Source organism: Sipha flava, unplaced genomic scaffold (assembly GCF_003268045.1).
Source record: "Sipha flava isolate LNK unplaced genomic scaffold, YSA_version1 101_pilon_pilon, whole genome shotgun sequence".
Lineage (NCBI taxonomy): Eukaryota > Metazoa > Arthropoda > Insecta > Hemiptera > Aphididae > Sipha > Sipha flava.
In genome coordinates, this window is record NW_020271715.1 from 330,161 (window position 1) to 356,900 (window position 26,740).

The 26,740-nt window shown below is 29.2% G+C and overlaps 1 protein-coding gene across 1 annotated transcript; it reads right to left on the minus strand.

Moving 5' to 3' along the window:
• Window positions 1–2,096: 2,096 nt before the first annotated feature.
• LOC112680834 (retinol dehydrogenase 12-like) lies at window positions 2,097–6,854 on the minus strand. Its single transcript, XM_025551051.1, has 6 exons — window positions 6,582–6,854; window positions 4,163–4,363; window positions 3,301–3,459; window positions 3,050–3,169; window positions 2,771–2,978; window positions 2,097–2,672 (listed from the first exon to the last, which is right to left on the minus strand). The coding sequence occupies exons 1-6, from the start codon at window positions 6,691–6,693 to the stop codon at window positions 2,522–2,524; spliced, it is 951 nt and encodes a 316-aa protein (XP_025406836.1). The 5' UTR covers window positions 6,694–6,854; the 3' UTR covers window positions 2,097–2,521.
• Window positions 6,855–26,740: the final 19,886 nt, after the last annotated feature.

The following is a 26,740-nucleotide window of genomic DNA, read 5'->3' on the forward strand; positions in this document are numbered from 1 at the left end:
TACAAGTTAATGGTCATGGATTTTTCAAATGCACATGCCAACAAAAGTGAACAAAAATCGGTGCAAATGTTTAGAAAATTACGTACTTTAACGCAAAAATTTTGTGTACTAATAAATACAAATTACATTATAATAATGTAGGGTGTGCTTAAATTGAATTAATATTTATTTTTATTTTAAACTTATTATTTGCTTAACATTTTAATCATTTAATAATCCCAATAAATTGCCGTTACTCAAATCAGAATAAACCATTTTGAAATGTATATTTATTTTTTATACATTATCTAAACGTTATTATTCGTTTATAAAAAATCTAGTAAGTATGCAGATTAACTAATTAAAATACATTCAATACATTAACTGGAAGTGCCCCGTTAATAACTAGTTATTTTTTAGAATTACGGAGTGTCATACATTAACGCTAACCTATATATATATATATTTATGTGGTTAAATTTAATTAATTGGTTTGAACATAATTATTTTGTATTATAATTATTAATTTTTGATATAATTATTACAATGTATACAATGTATTCAATGTATTCTGTACTTGGATCGTAGGCGAACCATAAAATTGTAAATAAAATACAATGTATTTTTACTCAGACAAATTATATAAATTTCTTTAATAGCCTTCTAAATTATTAGAATGCTTATTGTGAAAAGCAAAAAATGTTGTTGTTTAATTATCTTTTTATTTTTTTTTTCTATATAATTTTAATGTAATATAAAAAATAGTATATTTATTATTTACAGTGTGGAGCGTTAACTAGATAAATAAATACTATGGTACATTTATTCAAAATATTTACTTGAAAGTTAAAAACTAATAACAATTTAAAATTAATGAAAACTTTATCAATATTATAAATTTATCGACTTTATAATTAATTACTATTATTTTAAAATTTGTGTTACTGCAATTTGTGTTCAGTTATATTATTTAAATTGTGCCTGTAAGTATTATTTTTAAGAATTGTTTACATATTTAATAAAGACTATTCAATTTATACTTTCTAGAGACTCTTACAATATTTGATTTTTTAGAAGATAATTAAATAATACAAATAATGGTTGAATTAAATTTTAAATATTTTAACCATAATTATTACTCCATAATAAGTATTATATAAATTGTAATAAATTGTTTTATAAAGTTATAATATAACTTATAAAAAATGTATTTTTTTTAAAACTAAGTACTTATTATTTATTACTTATTTTCCATAAATAAATGTACTTGATGTAAAAATATTTTGTTTATTATATATATTGGAGGTATCTATTAGATCAAAATTAAGTTAATTTTAATTTAGTTTTATATTTTAAGTATAAATTTATAAAAAAAGAAGCATAGATTAATAAATAAAATTAAAAAATGTTATCTTATTTTTATTCAAATAGTTTTATTTTTTATCTTTATCCAGATAAATTTTAGTTATCTTTGCTCAACACTAATTATTTAAAATGAGTTGACTTAAAAATAGTACATTTTTTTATTAAATAATTATTGATTATTTATTTTCAGTAATGACTAAATGATAATAGATATTAGTACTCTAAAATTAGTAATTTATTAACTGAATATGTATTATAATTATTATATAACCATAGGAACTTATAAATTATTTTTATTTAATATTTTAGAGAGATTCATTCAATAATAGTTAATATTATTCTTCAATTATATTTCCAAGGATGTGATAATTTGTTTTTCATTCTTTAATTTAATACGCTGTCAATGGACCATGGCATTGTTTGCAAAATAATTTTATCTCGAACATTTTTCGAAGATTTTTTTATTTTATTTAAAAGCCCTTTTTCTATTACATGATTATTCTAAAATAAAACAATTTTCTGAAAATTGTTGTTAATTACTGGATATTGAATCGAGAGATAATTATTTTAACTTTAGATGAACGGAATGGAGTGACGAGAAGTACATAACTGAAAGGTCGGCAATAACTTGTGAACTTTTTACTATTTATATTTAATTAACGCTCTCTTGTAGACTCTTAAGATCGTTGTTCATGTTTCCTTTAATTTTAAAAATAAAACAAAAATATTCGGTTGGAATCATAAAAAATGAGTAAATAGTCAATACCAATATTTATTTGTAGTAATCTTTGGCCCACATTATAAACAGTTGATCGAATGTCGATACATGGTGCATTATATTAGTCGATACATTTTCACCATACTGTTAAAAAAAAAATTCTATTTGTTACGCTTTACATATTCATGTCACTGTAACCAATAAATATAGGTTATAGTTTTTTTTAAATTTTCTTAGCACAATTGCCTGCAAGATCTTTGCTCATGATTTGAAAAATTACAAATTTTAATAATAATAAATATTGTTAAAAAAGAACTGATCAATCATTTAACATTTCTATCTTTATGTATAGTTAAATAAAATGTTTTTTATTTTTAAATTATAAAATGTATGTTCGTATAAAATATATAGATAAAGTAAAAAAAAAACTAAGTATAAAAGTAATAAATTATTTTGCTCTCAGACATCTTTCAAAGGTTCAGGAAGCGTATCTTCGCTGTTAAACATGTCGTAGTCTTTTAAACCAACCATTTCTATGCTTTTTTCCCAGAGTTTTTTCGCCAATTCCGGATCTTTTGCCAACGTGGACGGTTCTTTTACCTTACAGTCGCTACGAAAAAAAAAAAAATTTAGTTTATTAAAAAAGTCGGCAGATAAAAATATACAGCGTATATATATTTAGATAGATATATCTATCCGGAACCAAACCTGTAATATAATCCGGTTTCTTCTCCGGCTTTCTCGTCTATCGAACAATATAGCGTTGTCTGAGCCCCTTGTTCCGGAGACTTGATCCACGGATAGAGGACAAAGCGACTCAAAAATCTCAAGCCCGGGAAGTATACCTGGTCGATGGTCCTCCCCAATTCGGTGCGCACGATCCCGGGATGTAGACTGTACACGTTCACTCCGGTCCCTGTGTATATGAGAATATTGTTTATAGTACATAAGATCGTTGTTATTAAAACATGTTTTGAGGCATTTTACCCTTTAGTTTTTCCGCCAGTACTTTCGAAAATAAAATGTTAGCTAGCTTACTCTGGCCGTACGCTGCCATGGCCGAGTAGTTCACATCGTGGTTGATGTCGTCGAAATTGATCGCTCCTCCTACACTTGCACAGAGACGGGTTAAACACACGAAATACGTAGCACGTTGTGTATACGCACACAATATGAAATATACAACATGATATGTTTAAGGTTACGGTTGTGCATTTATTAAAATAATATATACTGACTGGTGTGCGCCATAGATGACACGTTGACAATGCGCGCAGGTGCCGAATTTCGGATTCTTGGCAACAGGAGCGACGTGAATAGAAAGTGTCCCAAATGATTCACGCCGAATTGTGTTTCGAAACCGTCTTGAGTCTTACCCTTTGGGCATGCCATCACGCCTACGGTATATAAATCAAATATTTCTAGATCATAACATTTGAGCAAAATATACATACTATCAGTGGCGTACTCATACTCGTACTCGTACTTACCAGCACCGAAGCCCCCTCCAAAATCGCCCATATTTATTATTACTTGTTTTTATATTTACTTACGATTTAAGACGGTATCTTAAAACCACGATTAAATCTGTGTCAATAATCATGCTTAAAATGTTAACCATGTAATTACTCAATTATTACAATTTACAACCATAGTTCATAAATATCTATGATTAAAATTGAACTGATGTTACACAAAATCAACGCATCGTTGGGTTACATTAAAAAAAATATTCAGTACACCAGAGAATACATTTTCGATTAGGATCAACCATAACGGAGGAACGTTTTAATGATGGCAAATATCAAAAAAAAAAAAAGAATTGTCAGAACTTGAAGTTCTACAACAATTCTCTAAAACCTCACCTAAGCGACTACTCTTATTAGGCTGGAAAAAATAAAATTGTATTTTATCACAAATATTTTTACATTAGTTATCATATTTATGCATAATGTAAGTAATAACTAAGAAAGCACCTACTTTATTTTAAACTATATCTTGTATCAGTTGAATAATTATTTATTTTTAACGTCCCTCTCCCATTAAAAAATCCTGTGTACGCCACTGCATACCATTACAAATACGCGCATGCGAATTTACCGGCATTGTTGACCAGTAGATGTATTTTTTTTTCTTTCTGCAGAATACTTTTCGCGCAACGTTTTATAGACGCGAAAGATGCCAAATCCAATTCTTCCACGACCAATTGTCCGACATTGTCACCTTTCACGTCCGCTACGATATCCGACACGGCTTGTTCCGCTTTTTTAACGTCTCGACACGCCACTATGACCTTAGCACCTGGAATTGGAAAACATACGGCCAATCAGTCGACTATCGGAGTACCTAATCGAACGCATAAGGCGTATAATAAAACTATTGTTATTCGTCGTTTCTTTGTATAATTTATATTTTAATCAATATATATTTTTAATTATATAATTGTATGCAACGCTGCGCAACTTACGACTACATAACACGATATTTTTACACGTTTGGACGCAGTGGTTTATAGATACAGTTGCGTGCGCAGGGGGATATGACTTTTTTTTTTTAGTCTAAAACGTTTAAAAACGAATTTAAGAAATACGACGGTGTAGTCATAGTTAAATGGATTGGCGTTAATGAACATACATCAAGACATTCCATTATCTACAGAACAAATAATTAATGAATTTAGTTTTAAAGCCTGAAAATGAATTTCCGCCTTGATTGCATTTTTTCGTATAATAATAAAGAATAAAGATTGAAAATAATACATTTTTATTTATGAAATCCTCTCCAATACCAATTTCCTGGACACGCCACTGCATAGATATCAATTTTGAACGATCTTATTGGGTGCAATCTGGAATTCAATAAAATGCCCCCGTCAAATTCTAAATGCTGCCAAATGTGAAATAACCCGTAATCATGTACATTTAAACGATCGAGTGACCCCATCCGTTAGGGTCTCGAAATCGTCGATATTCCCCTATTGGATTGTAAATATTTGATTATCGACGGGATTCATTAAATATTAATCGAAGTGTGTAGTGGCCTTTTGAAAATACAACCGTAAGTAGGTTAACATTAATCCAGGCAGCATTGATAACGGTTGTTTACCAACGTGATAACGTGTTACGCATCAACGTAAATACCTATAATATGCCTAGTATACGTGCGAGGTACAACGAAATGCTTGATTTCATTTTGTACGCGTTGGTTGTACATCCATGAGACGTATATTTTTCGATGTAATCTAATACGTCATGCTCGATATTATAATTAAACCATGATAAAGTCGACCACGTCCTAATAATAATAACAATCGTTAACGATCGAAAGTTTTCTGTATAATGCATATTACTGTTTTATAAACGAGCCTTTTCGTCTATCGGTTTCGAACTCGATATTAAATCCGAAATCGTTCTTATCGACTACACGCATACGGGACATTATGATATCGTGAAATCGTATTTAATCGCCAAGAATCGATCGTATAATTTATCATTAATTACGATGCACACACAATAATACGGTCCGGTCACCGGGGTCACTTGGGGTGACGGCAGCAATGAAATTGAAAATGTCCCCCGGGGCCAGTGCGTGTACGTTCGTCCACGGGTCAAGGAGAGGGTGGTGTATAAAGCATTTATTGTATTAGAATGGCCGTCAACGTATCGATTCGTTTAATCGTTACGAACGATTGAGATTGTTATTTTCGTGTGACACTATATCGTTCAAATTCGTTCACGGGAAATCGCAAATCACGATACGTGCGGAGTATTTCGAAAAACGCTACAGACAGCAGCGGAACAATAACATTGAAATAGTGTTGGTGCTGAAAACGACTTGGGTGCAGACGCGCGACCTTTCATCATTGCCGCGTGCAACGGCAGAACTCGATCGGAACGGTTCGGGAGAGTCGAACGATCGAAAATCGACGTTAAATATGTTAAAAAATAATCCGATTACGATGTTCGACGAGAGTAAAAGTCTCCGTGTGCCGGTTGGTGTGGGGAACAGGGAGAAGGTACTTCATGTGAGCACGTGACAAACGACGGTCCAACCACAGCACTAGATAACAATAATGATAGATGTAACTGCTGGATCCGATCTGACGTGTTCAGGGGTCATCGGGTCTGGCGAGCGAACCTTTGCCAACGCGTCACTTGGAGGGACTGTACGGTGGGAGAGGGGAAACGTCCGGATGTTATCGCGTCGAAGGTGTTGTTTCAAGATCATATGTTATCATATCATGGGCGTATCGTGTTCGGTGCCGCACAGAACCGTCACCCCGGAGCAAATTGAATTACGTTACCCTTAGGAAAATCACGATTCACCGGAGACTACACCGGGGCGATGCATGTACCCCACGCGCATCACGCACCCCGTCGGCGTGATAAAAAAAAAAACCATTCGAAAAGTTCAAGGCCGTCCCGTCGAACACCACGAAACTTGTCCCCCCTGCCCCCATCCGTATCGTCCCCCCCCCTCGATCAAAGGTATTCCGTGAACGTTTTCACGTCATCGTTACCGATTCTGTAGAACTCTTTGGCGGTGATCTTTCCGATGCCCGTGTTCGAACCGGTGACGATGGCGATTTTGCCGTCCAACCTGGCCTGGCTCGTGCATTTTCCGCTGAACATGTTTCGGCGGTACACGTCGTGATCTGTGCTCGGATCGGCGGCGGCGGACACTATCGCGAACACTCGACAACGCTTGTTATTGTTCGCTGCTAAAAGCGACCGTCTGCTACTGAAATACTATCTCGCGCACTCGCGACCGTACTACTTAGTATGCATACGTGCTGTTGCGCCGCTGCCGTCCGGATCGCGTCGATCGCGTCCCGGTGCACTGTCCACGGCCAAGGCTATCCGGTGCGTCCCCCGCCCACTCGCTCGTCCGCCTTAGCACCGGCGGCAGTGTACGTGCACGCACACGGCTATTATTATTTCTCATCCTCCTCCTCCTCCTCCTCGCACCCTTCTCCCTACCTCGTCACGCACTGCCCGGACTCTTCGTCGTCGTCCGTTGCCCGTTTTCGACGGTGCGTGAACGGTGTTCGTCTTCGTAATACGTTTCGTATACGTATCCCGTAACGTGCGTAGAGAATAATGTAATTTTCCCGTCTCGTCGTGCTACCCGTGCGCGGCAGATTTTCAATGTTACTATTGTGGGGGGGGGGGGGGGGGGTCGAAAAAGTTCTTGTTTTTTTTGTTGATATTTTCTACGGCTAACCCATTAAAATGTTCCTCTGTGCTAGCTGATCTTACTCGAGAATATTCTCTCCGGTGCAGCTGAACATTTTTTTTTTTTTCGTGTAACCCAACGGACGTTTTGATTGTTCGTAACATCGGCTCAGTTTTGACTGTACATATCTATGGCCATAGGCGTATTTACGTGTTTTCCCGCTTGTAGGCCTGTGAAAAATTGCAACCCTCAATTACTAAAATACTAGATTAAGACTTAGTTAGGGTCGACGAACCGTTTTTGGTTCAAGTGCCAAATTTTTCCAATTAAGATTTTGAAAATCGTTCAAGTGTCCGAAGACTATAAAAACAAAAATTAATTATACATTTTTTTCGTTATTTTTATTAAATTTTGGTCATCTTAGTGAAACACAAGTAGCGATTGTTTCATCGATCAAAACATTTCTTTCCTTCGATTTAATTTAATTCCTTATGGCGAATAAGCTTTCACAAACATAAGTTAACGAAAGATATAAAAGCATATGGAATATTGTCATTTATAAATTACTTTTTTGATTTCTTATGATCAAAATTTTATAAATAGTATATTTATTTTTTTTTTTGTGTACAATTTTTAATAATTTGGTCACTAAGTTATCATTTACTTTAATTAAATATACATTAATTAAGTAAAAAATTATATTTAAATAATAAAACATAATTTCTAGAGGGTTAACATTTTTTAATTAATAATTAATAACTACGTAAAATAAATAAAATACATTCTTCAAACTTGGATATGATAATTGTTAATTTTATTGGTCTACGTCGGCATTTGGTAGTAGCAAAAGTTTCGATTTAACCTTTAAAATGTAATTTTTGTAACTCGCCATTCTCTATTGATAACAATGCCAAATTGTTTAATTTTTCATCAGTTTGATGAAACTATATATGAATTTATATATGAAGTATTTCTTAGATAGTCGAATAAAATATTAGTCAAATCACTAATTATACCGCGTAGAGTAACTAAATAAAACTAACCTACTTATAATTATTATGTATATTTATATTTTAATTAGTTATTGATTTAAATACAATCAACTAACGCTTACATAATTGTAAGGAAAAATCATTATTTATATTAAATTTATAAAAAATATTCAGTTTTTTTTTATATATTAAAATACGTATTCTGAAGTTTCACACCGGTCGCAATATTTTATTGCTACGGCCCTGATTGTCGTATAGTATTATTGTTACGTTCCGTTCGTTACATTATGAATTACCTACGAATGCGCTCTGTCCAAATGACGTGAAAAGTTTCACGTCATTTTGTCGTACACACAAAAAACGCAACCCAAAGGCTTTGGTGAAAAATATTAGTGATATACTAATGTTGGTGATTTTCTTCTTCTTCTTCTTCGGGCGAACGGAGACACATATGTTCGTGATACAGAAATATGCGCTAAATAGAGATTTAATTTTGTATTTTTTCGGGTTTTGTTCATACGTGTTTAACTTAATGCAGCAATCCAAATCCAACTACGTTCTATCGGTTGCCTTATTACGCTTTTTTGGTAATCTTTTCGACAGCCACTTGAAGATTAATATACTTGTATTTTTTTCTGGTCCAATAATTAGTTGATTTTCTACAGATTTCTATCCTAGAAATTTGTTATAGTAAAAAATAGCATCAACAAAGGTAATCGCAATTTTATTGACTTTATATATACCTGACGGTGAATTTTTAATTCGTAACCGGTCGTATACTTTATAAATATAATAATACTCTAGGCTAAGCATTTAGTTATTTATTTCTATACTTAAACTATTTATTTATATACCAAAAAGTTATTATTTATTTATTTTTAATGGATAAAAATATCTAAAATATATGATCATCTCGTCCCATTAACATGTTAAATATTTAAAACGTAAACGTTCAAGTTATATTTTCCAACATAATGATCACTGCGGTTAATAGATCCTACATATTTGTATACTTACATTGCTTGCTTTTAATAAGATTTTTTTTTCTGAAACCACCTTTACACAGCACAACTCTTTACTGAGAATTCTATGATTGTGCACGTGCCATTGTTGTCGACGTACCTTGTGTTTCTCAATCTTACAACGGCCGTAAATCAAACGTCGTCGAATTTAATGAGTAATATTATACAGAATCGTTTAACTCGCGGAGTCAACAATGACTAATCGCTTCGACTGTCTGGCGACTAGTCAATAATGACGATACTCAAATAATTGCTGGACGATAAAATGCACATGAGCTTGAACCGTATAGGTGTCGTTTGGCGGATCTCAGAAAAAATGAAATTGATGAATCATAAACAATGCTTCGGACAACATGAGTTGTTTGAAATAACTATTGTTTATGAAAATCGCGACTGACTATTATCGTAGTGGCGTAGCAGTGGTATGGCGAACTGTGCCTACGCTAGGGCGTGAATTGCAAAGGGGCGTAAAATTGTGTAAACTCGTATTTTATCCTACAATCAAATCAAAATTTTTCCATTATACTTTTTTAAACACGTAGATGTTATCAATTTGTACACACTAGGTGTGAATTTAATAATAAAATTTTGAAAATAGCACAAGGGCATTGAAATAAAAAATTTCATAAAAAAAAATTATCGATGAATTTGCTATTCATAGAGCGAGAAAAACAAATTTTCAAAGTTTAAAATTAATATTGTAATAATAACTTATAAATATAAATTGTGTACTTAAAAAAAATTAGTAAAATTAAAGGTTAAAAAAAATATCGTAACATCAAATTTGAATTGGTTAAAAAGCGTTTTTTTTCTAAGTTTTTTAGGGGCGCTAGCGAGTCTTCCTATGCTACTGTGTTATCGAAATTATTTAATAGCGTGATGAATACATAGTTATTGAAATCGTATATTCAAGAGAATAGCCAACAGGTACATATAGTTATATTGGATTTTTTTTCGTGGTACCTGAGCTACTTGATGTAATTAATCGTGTCTTTTTGGCGACCGGTCGATACGATAAAGTACAGATAAAATCTTAATAAAGATAATCTATCTAACCTAATCCAAATAAAGACCTAAAGACTAAATCTTTAATATAATTCGAGTATATAAATAAAAAAATAAACAATTTATACATAGAAATAAATAAATAAAAGCATATTTTTAGCTTTTATTTTTTCATATCAAGTCGCGATTTTATTAAATTTTTTTATATACCTGACGATGAATTTTTAAATTTTAACCAGTCGTACTTTATAAATATAATAAGACTCCAGTCTAAGTTTTTATTTATTTATTTATTTCTATGTATAAACTATTTGTTTATTTATTTTTATATTAATTTACGAGTATTACCCGTTTGATAATTTATTGAAAGGCTAGATGAATTACCGTGCTTCGCACGGAACAGTCTTGGCCGGGACATGTTTTTTAATGGATTTTTTTTTAATTTACAGTATATAAAGTTTAGTTTGATGTAACTGTTGGTTATAAAACAAATAAAACGACATTTCAAAGGAATCGGTACGGTAGTTTTGGTTGTACGTTGAATCATCGGGTATTATATTTAATCGTTTAAATCCCTTCTTATTACACATTTGGAGTACTGGAGAGACCATATTTTCAAATTTAAAATTTATAAATGTTGTCGTTTTTTAGATGTGGTGATGATCAACGAATGAGTTATATTTATATTTTTTTTTAAATAGATTATCATTTATTTATTTATTGTTATTTCTGGAAAATAATATTGAGCCCAACAGATTCTCTTGTGTTACGTTAATTCTTCTTCTTCTTTCTTGTAATCAACCATTTATATCATAGATTCAAACAAATTTCATATCACTTACCCCTATATTAATACTATTTAACTTTTTAATTTTGTATGTATGCCTAGTCAATATTTTATGTTTTTTTTATAGTACGTTTATGCTACGGCTAGGTGATATTTTTATATTTTCTACTTTTCGTTTTTACTCCTTTTTACCCCCTTAGGGATTGAATTTTGGAAAATCCTCTCTTATTGCACATCTAGAGTGTCAGTGGAACCACTATGTCAAATTACAAGTTCATACAATCTGTCGTTTTTGAGATGTAGAGATGATGAGTAATATTTGGTTTAAATATATATATATAAATTTTAGTTTTCGTTGTTCATTATAATAATTAACAATATGTAAAATGAATCACAGTCTTAATGGTACTTATACGAGTATTTTATGATTCAATTGATAACAACATACAGACAATGAATTAAAATTGTATACATTTTACATCAATTGCTATTGATTACGAGTACAATTTACTTTACGCATGGATATTGTACCAAAAAAAGTATGTATAAAAACGTTTGTATTTATACATATGACATCATACGAGTTATTCAATTATAACTTAATCAACTCCATGTAACTTATTTGACGTTTTTTCCTCCACCAATGTTAAAATAATTATTCTGTCATTTTTTTCTCGTTTTTGAATGAGTTAATTTTAAAACAAAATTATTACATCAAAACCAATAGAAACAACTACACTGTATTAAATAATGACTATTTACATTTATTCTGAGAATCGAACCATACCGGTATTGTTAATAATACATACATGACGTATTTTGAAAATGGGCTCTAAAATGTTATCAACATAATCACCTTGAAGTTTTAGAATCTTGGTAGATAATTTGTTTGATAATTTGCTTTCATAACACTGTAGTTTCTGTCTAAGTTTATGTCGTCGATTGAAATGAATAAAACAATTATCGTGTAAGCAACTTAATATTTTCTATAATATTTTATAAACTTTGAGAAATTTTATAAACAATTATTATTTATAAATCCAAAAAATACTTTTATTTTGTAATGTTACATGAAATACATTTTTAAATTGATCAAACTATTTTTTACTACCTACTGTTGTTAAGGATTATTTTATATGAAAAATATTTTGCCCCCCTCTTCTTGGAATTTATTAAGATCCGCCACTGTTTTATTTGAAAATCAATTAAATGCATTAAGAAATAACAACAGATTTTTCAGAATATCTAATAATGATTTTAAAGATGTAAGGTTTACAACAGTAAATTTTAAACCATATATTTTGTATAGTTTCTAGACGTATTTACTAAAAGTAAGTAAATAAATATAATATGTTATTTTTTTAAAAAAAAATGAGTAATAAAATCAATAACTCAAGTATGATATTTACTTGAAATTACAGTTCCTACGAAATTAAATATATTTAAAATATAATAATGGTGTACTTAATTAGTACTGTTTTTTATGTCATATTAAAGTAAATTTACTATTACTAATAATAATTACATCAAATAATGAGAATCTTTATTTATAAAATAACTAATATGAGTAATAATACTAATATTTAATTGCTAAAAATTAAGTTCCATATAATTACAGCTCAGTCACTAAATCAATATAACAGTAAGAACATTAATTTTCGTTAAATTGTTTGTTTATTTATTGTATAATATATTTACTTTTTTTCAACTTTCTCGATTTCTTTGATTTTTTTACATAAACAAGTTTTGCAATAATCTGCACGCTAATTTTATATGATGAGAGTATGAAATTACATGAATTGGTTGATTAAGTAGTTAATCATTAGTGTATCTTAACTAGTTATTTATAAATTATTATTATATTAATTTATATTTCTAAAAAATCATTAAAAATCATTATTTAATTTTGTAATAAATTACGACACCATTTCCTTTTTAATATGCGGATAGAGTTTCCTGAGATTGTAGGAACTGAAAGATATTTTATAAGAGGAGGGTTGAGATGAATCTGGAGTTTTTTTTTATGAATGCGTAAATAGATAATTCGTGCTTTCTCTTCTATTGTTTCTACATGGAAAGTTGTAATGTAACGTTCAATTAGAAGTATATGACGGAGCGTTTGAAACTCATCGAAGTGGTATATTTTGAAACGCTTGTATTCTATTATTGTTAAATTTTTTTGCCGGGACTTATGATTGAAATCCATATGTCCAGATCGGTTTGAGTAGGGCTTTACAAATGTTGAGTTTGGTGTTTATGGTTATGTGCTTATTTTTAATTAAAAGTAGTCTGAGTATACGCATACGAGCATTTAGTGTTAGTCTTATAGGTCGAAGGTGTTTGTTCCATGTTAGCCGTAAGCCGAATATAAATCCTAAGTTACTGACTGTGTCAGATGTAGTAATTGATACATTTTTAAGTATACTATTTAGGCATATTCCTTGTTTGAGCGTAAATGTTACATATTTATAATTTATTTGTATTTATTTTTATTCGTCATTATTCATACTATTCGGACATGAAATTAAGATACGTTTGCAGATTTGACAAAACAATTAAAAGATCTTCATTGATCGAGGTTTTAACTTTATCATCAGCGTAATCATCTGCTACTATGGTTTGTTGCATAGTAGGATAGTCAGCTTCATAGATGTTAAAAAGGGAAGGAGATAGTTATTTGTTGGACCTCAGCATAAATTTTGGTTATTCCCGATGTTGAAGCTCTATATTGGACTAAAATTAAAAGTGAGTAATAAAATAAACAATTTAAGTATGATTATTACTTATGTAAATACATTATAGTTTTTACAAAATTAAATTAATTTAAATAGAACTATGATATACTGTAATTGGTAATGTTTTTTTTTTATGTCATATTAAAGTAAATTTACTATTACTAATAATAACTACAACAAATAATGGGAATCTTTATTTATAAAATGACTAATATGAGTAATAATACTAATATGTAATAACTACAATTAAGTTCCATATAATTACAGCTCAAAGTCACTAAATCAATATAATAATCAGAACACAAATCTTCCTTAAATTGTTTGTTTATTTATTGTATAATATACTTATTATTTTTCAACTTTTTTGATTGAAACCTTTTTTTGTACGAGGATTAATAGGAAAATTAACTTATATGCATTTGATTAAGAGAAAACTAAATTTTCGTACACCAACTGAAAAAATAAATGCAGTAAAAACTATTATTAGACGAACTTTGATTGAAATGTAATCATTTTCTGGCCCAACATTTATCCTAACGCATTTAATTTTGCGCACTAATATACAATATTATAGACTTAATAATAAAAAATTATTGTTTCATCAAATAAATGTATTGAAATGAAGTTCATAAAACTATAATATGAACTGTTGTTTTTTATTATATTCATAAACTTGACATAATAATATATGTTACATAATTAGATATGGTTATGGGAACACAAAATTGCCAAAACATCATACGGGTTATTATGTACTTAATATACAAGGGCTGTATATTAAAACAACAGCGCTTCGGGGCATTCTATATTTATTGGGGACCCACCCTCTAAACCTAGATGGCTTGCGCATACCACAAAATAACATAAATCTAATATTTATTATGTGTTAATAAAAATTAAAAATAAAATATAAAAGAACGATTTACTGTAACCCCGAAATATATTTATTTTTGACCATATTATAAAATATAAGATCGTCGCTGTTGATTATTCTTTTACTTAATAATGATATAGTGTATAGTCAAATACTATAATTATGTTTGAAGTAAAAAAGACAAAACAAACATTCTTCATCCTATTTGCTGTATAGCAATCTATATTTTTGTTAAATAATTACAAATATACCTATAGCTGTAATACGAATGTAATAATAATGTAGATATTTTCCGTGTGTAAATGAGTACAAATGTACTTCGGACAATGCAAGCTGACGTGTAATTTTGAATTCTCGGCAATAAAAAAGTGGTTAAATAATTGTTAACCGTTTTGAGTGGTTTGTTCCCCGATGAGTCTCTTTCTTCTTTTAATGTATACTATCTCACCCATGCGACGAAAATCGATTTTTTTTCCTCATACTCGTAAATGTAAACGATTTAGTCATACTCTCACTGGCGTTGTCAGAACACTATTTTTCCAAATTACGCATCGTTGTTTCATACAATTTTAATTGGTATCAAACCACATAAAATTAAAATCGTGAAATCGGATAGTAAAATGTCACTGATATCTTAGCAATTACTTATTATTAATTTTTAATATATTCGTACTACTTTATTTTGGTACCAGAAATTAAATCGTTGAACTATTTGAAAAAATTACGAATTTTGAACATAATATAAAATTATATAGCATGATAAGAATACATTTATTGAATATTTCTAGTTAAACGTATAAAATATATTTTTTATGTACAATACTTTTTACATGTGTTATTTTAAAATTTTTGTTTAAACAACTTCGTTCTCGTTGATGTACATATTTAATAGTAACATATATAATGATTTTTAAACTGTTCTCACTATATTATTTACAGAAAGTTTGATACCTATTAAAATATGATGTATAAAATATTATATTGAAATTTATGAAAATTAAAGACAGTTCATGTAATAAATCGTAGATTATAATATATTTTAAACGATAAAGTATTAGTATAAATAAAGCGTTTTAACTTTTGACTCTGATACCTTTTGTGGATTTCATTAGTTGTGTGCATTATTATATATTTGTATAAATAATTTATTGATTAGGCTACATTTTATTTAAAAAATCGTTGTTCATATTGAGTATAACGGAAAACAGTTATGGAGGAAATTTATAAATTGGTTTTGTAATTTTATCTCTAAATGTTATTTAAATAAACGGGTGCATAAAAATACTTGTCGTAGAATGTCATTTATATTTCTGGTTGTTTGTTTATAAATAAGAAATAAAATTTAATTTTTAATTTTCAAATACCTACTGTATGTCTAGACAGCAGTGATTCTCATCCTTTTCTTGTTCATGTTACATTTAGCCACTAGAATAAAACACCGCATCACCCTAACATCAAAATAATAAATAATCTTAACTGTGTATTTTAAAATAATTCTTGAAATAACAAAAAAAAAAAAATACAGTACACAAAAAAATAATAAGTACACCTACAATACAAAGTTAAAGTTAACAAATTAAAAAAAAAAAAAAAAAGAGAAAAAATAATAATGATTTATATGAAAACTGATGAGAAATTGGGTTTTGATGATTTTTAAAAAGTTGAGGAAGCTGATAGTGGACAACCCGAATCTCATATTTTCTTTTAGAGTTGTAGAGTTATAATATTCTATAATAATACTACATATCTAGCGACTGCAAAATAACTGACTAATGACTCCAGTTAAGTCGATAAAATAATCGATAATGCAGCGATTTCACATTAATAATAATACTACACGTGTTTATCGGATCTAAATATTAAAGATAAAGAATATAAAGACACAAACTTTAAGGTATGCTATTTACATAACAGTTGTTGCAATAATATGATTTTATTAAAATTAATTATTTTTTTATTTTTTTCCTTTTCCCTTGAAGATTTCGTTCACCCTTACACTGCATCCATGTCACCCCGGTTGAGAACCACTGCTCTAAAATAACATGGTTTAAGTATTTAAATAGTGATATAGGAATGTGTATACAAATACATTTGATTAAATATAATTTCTCCAAATGTTTTGATGTATGTAAAATATGATTTTTACGACTAAATTAGCTTAAAAATTTATCAACATTACAATAACGAATGCTATATCATGAGTCTCGTCCTAGATCACTACAATCCATTCATTCAAATAAAATACGACGTGAGTCATTATTATAAAATATACGGAATTTGTTCACACGGTTAAGGAGTACCTATATTGAATCATTCTATAAATTAGAATTGTGGAATAGATTGATTAGTCTTAAAATAAGAAAGCTAAATCTGTTCAAACCTCTAAATCTATGTAATAGTATATCATTGATTATTTTAAATACCAATAAGAATAATCGAACACTGGTTCGCAAAACACTTTGATGATATACCGCAGTTTTTCGTCATCCAAATTGACTATTTTCAAGCTTGTATTTGAAAATGCGAATCGTGTGAAATCAGAACCTGCGGTTCTCAGTATGATGATATCACGTTGCGTAATATCATGTTAACTAGAAAAACCATGTCGTTTAACATGTTATTATAAAAATAATTACATTTAATTATAGTTTTAAACTAAGAGGTTCTATGGAATTACAATGAAATTAAAAAAAATGATAATAATAATAATTTTAGAGTTATGCATTACGGTTTGACCGAATAATGTGATTTCAATGAATTGTTGTATCAACTGCTGTAAATTAGATTCAAGAAGATTACACTGTTAAACAAACAAATCAGCTTCTAAACCAACATTGAAAACGATGCAACACGATTGCACACTTTTTACCTTTTATATTTGAGCAAACACACCAGGATTGCGCACAAATATTTTATATTGTTGTAGTATATTATAGTAGTATAATGTAATAGGCGTGTAGTCGAATATATTGATTGAATATCAAACAAGAAACAAATTATAACAACAGTTAAGTTAATAAAATGAAAAAAAAAATATCCCAACATCAATAATAATAGTTAAAAATAAATTATGGCTACAGGTCTACTGCGGGTTTGTGAATATTACTTTATTACCAACAACTGATAAGTATTTTCAACCGTATTTTACTTTTCCAACGTATTTAAACTGGCAAACACATCAAAATGTGATTTTATATTGTGGCAGTCTCATACGTGCAACGTGTATATAACTGGTTTGTTTTTTTGTGCAATTTTGTTTTGGGAAAATGGAATCACAAATAAAAAAAAATTGAAACAGAAAAAGGTAAGCCTTGTATTTTAGTTGGCGGGTATACATATAGGGAAGTGGAATGTTATGTTACGTTTTTGTTGTTAGTAATGTTTATAATATTCTGAAAAAGTGTGGTAATATTCGGTATCGTTGTACAAATAAAAATGTTCTACAAGTTTATTTATTGATAAGGATGCAACCAAAGTGTTGAACAGGGTCTGAAGCCTGGTTTAGTGGGGGGAAGGAATATTTATGAATGATATATACATTACAATGAATACTAACTGCTATTTAACAATTTATTGAAAAATAAATACAACGCTTAATACAAATAACTAACTAGTTATCTTTATTTAAATACCTATAAAAATTTATTATTCAAAAATATTAATTAAAATAATAATTTAACATTTTTTTTTTTCATTTGCAAACCTATTAATAACTTCTTCTATATTTACAATAATATATAAAAAATATTAAATAAATCTTTAAAAATAAAAGCCCATCGGAGGGCCATCCCCAAAAATTCGCCCCTGGCGTTAAGTATGTTAAATAAGCATAAATACGACGTGATTCCAAAAAAAATTATTGGTCGGCAAATAGTGAGTTCTCCCTTAAAAAGAAAATGTGAAAATTATTTTCTCACTAGATCAAATAAAATAACTAAGCAATAACTTAGAGTTATAAAAAAAGATATCCAGCCAGTTTATTCTGACATAAAGTTATGGAGTAAATGTATGTATGATAAACGTAGAAAAAATATGCAAACAATTCCAAAATCTTTAGAAGTCAATTATTTGACAGTCGTACCAATACAACTAATACTTGTGAACCATTTTGTCACATGGAAGAAACTTCACGTCTACTTACATCCACTTGTAAGACTAATCTTGAACTATTATGTCAATCAATTCATATTTTCGCTAACGGAACATTTTTATACCCAAATATCTTAACCAATACATGTATAATAATAGTTTTTATGTTCCCATATGTTTCCCACGATTTTTAAATTTCAAATTAACTGAAATTTATATACAAATGAGGCAAAAAATTATTAATTTATGTTTAAAACTGATTGAGGTAAATACACAAAATTTATGAAAAAATTCAAATCTTGTTTTTGATTTTGAAGAAAGTGCTCTCATTGCTGTTAGGCATTTTTTTCCAAAATGCAAAATTATGGTCTGTAGATTTCATTTAGACCAATCTTGGTTCAAGAAAATTCGAAGTGACAGTAATTTATTAGAACATTATAATTCAAAATATGAACAAGGTGTTTGGTTGAAACAATTTTTTGTATTTGGATTTTTACTCTCGAAAGAAAATGTTTTCGCTTATTTAATTGAAATAGCCCTACTAATGATTTTGAATTTGCTGATTATATTCAAAACAATTATATACCAGCTGATGTTGCTTTTTCACTGATTTGATGGGCAATTGAACCTTCAACGGAGGCAAGAACGACCAAAGGCCCAAAATCTTTTTCGTAACCATTACAATGCGCATTATATACGAATACATCTCGTATTACATACATCCATTCAACAAGTGATACATATTATATTGGATATCTAATGTGAAACATTAGTACATAGTATAAAGTACATAAAGTATAAAGTATATAAGTACATAGTATAAAAAAACAGAATATCAACAAAACTCGTTAAGTGCATGTATAAAATAGTACATGAAATAAATATAAAAATAATGGAATATCATTAAATAAATAATTTACTGACATTGGGATCACGTTTTTGTGCTAAAAAGTTATAAAGATTTGATTTTTGTAATACATGAATTTTTTTGACGTGTAATTGTGTTTTAATTATATTTATTTTTAACTATACATATTACGTTATTATTGATATTATAAAATTTTTTAAATTTTATTAACTTATGTAGATATGATTATAATTATAATATAATGTACGAGTATAAACTTTAAAAAATTAATAATAATAAATAATAATAATAAAATCGATAAAAAAAAATGATCATACAAGAACCGTCGTGACGTCACTGGTTTTCTTGAACGAAAGAATTTAGGTTAATGCTTCGAGATTCAATTCGGTATTTAAAACGCAACCCAGAGTATTTGTCATTATTTATATTTATCCCCGATTCGAAGTCTGCTGTACGAAATCAAATAAATTCAAAATATCGTAAAATATATTCCATGACTTTTGATACCTAGATAAGCACTAAATAAACATGTGTTGTTTTTATAGACATTTAGACCTTGTCTTGACCATTGATAATTTGAATTGAAAACACGACAATTTTAATTTTAACCAGAATACAAAATGAGATGACACTTAAAATTGTATTGGTTTCACAACAATTCAACATAATTCAAAGGACAATATACTCATACCTTGAAAATATGGTTTTGCTATGCTATTTTCAATGTGACGCATATTTTTTGATTAAAATGTTTTCAAGTACCTAAAATTGTCTATAAAATATTTTTAACTTTTATATCAAAACCGTATACCTAATTATACATAAAACCGATTATAATCTTAAAAATTTGCTTTTATTACCCATATTTGCAAACCTAATTTTTGTTTTTAAAGTTCAATAGTTTAAATTAGTTTAAGAATTCGATAACTTAGAATCGAGTTTATCTTTTAGTAATGTTTTCTATGTACATCATTGTACTACAATAGTATAAATTTGTATCAATTACGTAACCAAGTTATGATATCGGTCCTAAATGTATTGTCATTGATTGGTTCGATATGGAGTGCATTGGAATCAAATCGTCAGACTATATTATCCAGTGGTTCTCAAGCAAACGAGTAGTGTGTTCTTGAATTGCGATCAATGAGATTGAATGCTGATTAAACTTGTATTTTGGTTGATTATTTTTAAAAAATTATATATTTTGCTTATATTTATTTTATACAACGAAATTTTTATTCAAAAAAAAAAAGAAAAAAGATTCTTAAAAAATCCGAGGCCCTCTAATATCGGAGGCCATAGGGATTTGCCTTTCCTGCCTAGTGGTAAACACGATCAACTCTGGTGGAGGTGTCGAATACCCGGCCACGTAACCAAACGGGAATCGTTCATAAATCACCGAACACCCGAAGACATCAACGGTCGCCGCTTTTTTTCTCGTGCCGAACGCCGTCAGCGTTAGTCATTGGGTACGAACAACGCGGTAAAATCGGATATCTAATACTAAACGAAAATAGATTTTCAACAATTTGAACCTTTCAAAACACATCACGTGAGTTGCGCTAGGTGGTTTGGACACTTATGACCATAATAAAATATGATATTGTATTGAGCTACAGGTCCGGGCACGCAATTTAGAGGAGGTCATAGGAGTAATCGCCACCCCTCTATATTATGCAAACAAATTTGCTTTAAACTCAAATGCACCCTTGATAACCGCCCGTCTAGTTGCCGATGATTGAAATATTCCGCTTCAGTGGGACAATCGTAGAGATGTATTTGCTCATAAAGAACACGTCACATCATCCTGCGACGTATTCGTATCTGTTCGAATTCCTAGTCGACTAGATATAGATCAGACGATGGAAAATAATGTAAAAAATATATTATGTAACTTTTCTGCCGCGTAATTAATAAACTTTGATTAAATATTGTTTTTTTTTTTTTTTTTTTTTTTTGCGCGTTTGTAATGACTTAGAAAAATGTGATATAGCCGTAGTTTTTATATTCGGTACTATGTATAGATATATTGTATTATAAATAATTTTAAAGATAAGACTGTATATACATGAAATACCGTAAACTGTAATCGGAATAATTGTAGAAAAAATGCAATAAATTCGATATAAGTTTATACTCATATAAATGCAATGTAATCATGTGGCCGAGTTGAAACAATTTTGAAAACAATTAAGCACGAAGTTAATAATATTTTTTGATACAACCATAAACAATGTATAGTAAAACTTATTTACATTTCATTTTGTCGTTCAGAGGTCGAGCCACTGAAGTTTGATTCAAAAATCTTTTAGGTGAGGTTTAGCTCACCGCGGGTTAAGCCATTATATTTATTTAAATTAGATACTACCAAAAGAAAAATAAGTGTTACATCTTTTTTTTATAGTTTACGTCATTTACGGTAGTCGTGAGTCATATGACTCATGGCAATATGTTGGAAAATAAGCAATAAAAAATATTTTAAAATTTGATATTATCTTTAGTTATTTTTCTTAACACCGGTACATATTTTAAAGTTTAAATATTTATAGACTCTATAGATTGGATATGTTTTTATTAGATCAAACATAAGAAATAAATAAATAATAATAAACTTAATTCCGTTTGATAGTTAATCTTATGTCTAACCTCTAATAGATGATTTTGTACTTGATTGATGAAAAACTTGGTAAATGAAAAATACATAAACTGGTTTTTGTTTTATTTTTTAAATAACAAGTGAAAATTGTTAAAAAAAAATTAATATATATAATTAATAAAATTAATTTATAATTATATAATTATAACTAAACAGTTATATTGCATACACCAGCGATTTCCAGTGTTTTTCGGCCATGGAGCCTATCCTTAATTAGTATTTTCTTGTAGAACCCCTAGAAATATTTTATAATTCGTGTTTTATTTGCCTGTGTTCTACAAAGCATATTGCTCATGGTATGTATGCAGGAGGAAACTCAAAACGAGATGGTGTACTCGTATATTTAATATTATTATTTATATACAGTATACTCAGCCGGGTTATACCTTGACTGGGAATGCGCGTCATCTAAAATTAAACAATTACATTTATTATTGTGATTTCAATATTGTTTGTACACTTATCGGTGAATTATGTTTGATTTGACGAGTCTTGTTTAACTGTATGCTCGTTGTTCCAATCAATAATTGTTGTACTGTTCAATATTTTATGGTTAATCGAACGGAGCCCTAAAGAAACAATTGCGGAGCCCTAAGGGCTCCACGGAGCACAGTTTGGGAATCACTGGCGTACACAATACTTGGCGTGTGGCATAATAATTTGATCAACGAAATTTAATGATTTAACTTACCATGTGTTATTTTTATTTAATAAATTGCTGTTTTAATCGTCAAATAATATTTTTCACTTATCATATGTATGATTCTTTTATATTTTTACCTAACTTACTTACTACGTCAATCACAATGAAATATTCAGTTCACTATGATCAGTTTTTGTCTACTATCATGTATTTAACGTATTGTACCTAAATATATGTGTATAATATTCATACACTACAATTTATGTAGTTTTGAATTAATATGGTTGTAATTTTTTACTAATGTACAAAAAATAATCGGAATCATCATAAAAATTAAGGTAAAATGAATACAAATATTATCACTATTATACTATATAAAATTGAAAATTAATTTTTTTATTCTCTAGAATAATTTTTATTTTATTCGAATTACTTTTATGTGAAAACTTATTTACTCAATTTAATGAATAATAAATAATATTTTTGGACTACCTATCTTGATTGTTTAAAAATATATGAATCTAAATGGACACTATTGGATTTGTTATAATTTTTCTTATTTAGTTTTTAATCGCGCTTTCTAATGAAATGATGATTTTTTTTAAATTATAAGACATGTTTTTAATATACCTTTGACTACCATATAGCCATTAGAAAAAGTGGCCTTAATTCTTCTTCTCTTTTGCCTTTCCCCAATTATTTTGGGTCGATCCCTCTTGTCTTAAGCCTCCACTCGTCTCGATTTTCTACATCCTCTACGCATACACCGATGACCCTTGTATCATTCTCAATCATATCCAACCATCTCTTTTTTGGTCTTCCTCTTCCTCCTTTCCCTTCAACCATCATTTTTATAACAACTCTTACTGAAACAGTTTCCTCTCGTCTCATAACATGTCCAAACCATCTCAACAAAAGTAGCCTTAATGTATACGTGAAATAAACGTCTCAATTCACAATTTAAAATTTAGTTATCAATATTATAACTATATGCACTGACTTTTTAGCACGTTATTCAAATGAGAAATGATCGAATGAACGAGTTGAAAAACAAATGAAACATATATTTAGCCGGGTAGATTGTAATTATAATTCAAATAATCGTACGTATTTATGACTAACCATACAACCTGCAGGTGCATTTGAAATTAGTTGTTAAAATAGTTCTGGACAGATAATGTAAGTGAAGTAAACGACTGTTTTGGGTAGGTCGAATACATGCATTAATATGCGGGCGTGTATTGTTATAAAATTAAAATAAGCACTTGAAAACGGTGAATCATCGCATTCGAAATAAACGTTTTTCCGGTGGTGCTCAGCGTATTCGTACAGTTTTTTCTACCGATAAAAATTGCAAAAAGGCGTTTTTAGTTTTTTTCTCTCTGAAATTTTATTATTTTCTCTCGTAATCATAATTATATCTAAAAGCAGTTCTATAACCTTAGTGGTATTATACATGCGTAAACACAAATTTTAATAACATACATCAAATCTACAATGATTAATACACGTTTATATATGTATAAAAATATGTAAAACATACTCTTTAATAATATATAACATTTGATATATACATCATTATTACACGATAACCTTTCGTTTAAAAAACTGATATCGTTACAATATCCGTATTACAGTTATTCGATATCATGGGAAATGGATTACGTGTCGCTTCCTCATCAGTCGAATTCCGTTTTACCCTGATATTAACGCAAAATGTGTTAGTAAACAGCAGAAATCCGGAAAAATGTTTGTGTTTTTTTTCCTTTTTGCTATCAGATGTTTAAAACAGGTTTACTACTTTTTGAGCGTGCACGCTATACAATTACTGCAGTACGCATTGTTCTCGAATTAGATCGTATTGAAATTCAACGCTGTTGAATAGTAAAGCAGCAGTTTAAAAAAATAAAAGGTCTTGCAGAATAATATATTGTGCAGTTGAAGGTTTATTTGAGAAAGAAATATAAATTGTAATCGTACATAATGGCCACGTTACGATTTGGAAATTTAATGTAATCGCTGATCCTGTATATTTACATAATATATACCATTATAAGCTGTGGGCCACGATGTAGGATTCACACTCTAAACATATTTATCGCTATTGTTGCGTTGAAAAAACCGAGCACGAGTGGTTAGTGAATAGTTCATGTTTTATATCTAAAAATGACCTAGTTTTTTTTTGTTGAAAATGTTTTTATGCTCGAATTGAAACTGATGTACTTTTTTTTTTATTAAAATAAAGATAACTGTAAGTGATAAGAGATAATATGTATTTAATGTATACATCGAGTTTGAAGGTTGACGCAGTGTTATTTGTGATAACGCAATTACGTTTAAGGTTAATAATATGTTACACACACGGCAAAAATTCAAAAGAACAGTCAACTGGTGGACACAAAGACTGAGTTTCCGACATTATATGTTTCGCTTGACTCACTTTGACGCACTTGCTATTAATTATTATATTACTTCACGTTTCAAGAACAATCATCGAAGTCGAAAAATAATTCTTATTGCAGCTTTAAAGATGCTGTATTATATTAGTTATGTTGTAACTAATATATAATGACATCGTAACTGATTTTCGGAATATATTAAATAACTATAATGGATTCGAGGGATTCGTTCAACATTTTATCACTCTTGACAACATCAATCGAATAATTGTTAGATCATATATACTCGTATATAATAAAATAGGATTGAAATGACATTTTGACTTAGGATTTTTTTATGCAATATTTATAATAAAGTCATTATGACGACTATACATTTTTTGAATTAAATTGTATTCAAGTGAATACACCTAAAAAACTAATTAAAACAAGAATTTTATTTTATATCATCTAATTTAATCAACAAAATATCAAAACCGCTACAAAATGTACATTCAATGATTTAAACCCAAGTACAAATACACAAAATTTGGATTTTTTGAATTTATATCACATTAGTATATATATTTATTTATTTTTTTTTTAACTCAACTAATCGTTGAACAACTGTTGACGTAATTTTGAAACGTAACCAAAGTCCTTTTAGTACAACTTATTTTACATGACATTTTCCTTGGTACGGTTTAAGATTAACCATAGTTAAGTTGGCTTACCTACTAGCTTTTTAATTAGCTTACTTAAGCCTTTCGGATCCGTTGTCCATCCAAGTCTAACAATCTTAATCAAGGTATTGTTGTAGTTAGTTATAAGATTTTTTTTCCTATAAAATATTTAAGTTGTCGCCATCTGAGTCCCATCCTAGTAAGAGAAACCTGAAGCCACGTTCATGAGCAGCTCTCCTATTATTCACATAGGAAACGATTGGAATTATTACACCATAACGGGTAAAACTATCTGGTAACCGTTAACGTTTAAGTGTAGTTTGCCCGGCAAAAACATTAGATTGCAGTGATTGCACCATCGTTCTCAACTCGTTATTTCATGTACATTCGATTTTATACTTACTATACGTACATATATACTAACTGAATCACCGGCCTTGCTCGGTACACATTTTAATAATTTAGATTAGAGCAAGTACAATTTCTATTTGAAAACAATTTAGGTAAAAAAAAAACGTACAATCACCATATATTTTAATGTTGTTTATTTGTATTTTTTTATACCATATTAACCAAAAAAATATTGTAATTATTAAAATCAATCTATTAAACAAAATAAAACATTTTCTATAGAAAACCATAAAATGAAAAAATGCATACAATCCGCCTGAAGCTCAACACTGTTTTGACCCTTAAAAATAAAATCATACATAACTACATATAGTAATATAAGTGCATTCCCTTAACGTTTCAAATGAATCGGTAAAGCAG

Excerpts from the sequence above, each read along its gene's own strand:
- LOC112680834 (XM_025551051.1), bottom strand. The coding sequence starts at position 6,693 with ATGTTCAGCGGAAAATGCACGAGCCAGGCCAGGTTGGACGGCAAAATC. Across the intron at positions 4,364-6,581 it reads CAAAGAGTTCTACAGAATCG|GTGCTAAGGTCATAGTGGCG; the intron begins GTAACGATGACG and ends TTCCAATTCCAG. Across the intron at positions 3,170-3,300 it reads GTCATCTATGGCGCACACCA|GAGGAGCGATCAATTTCGAC; the intron begins GTCAGTATATAT and ends GTGCAAGTGTAG.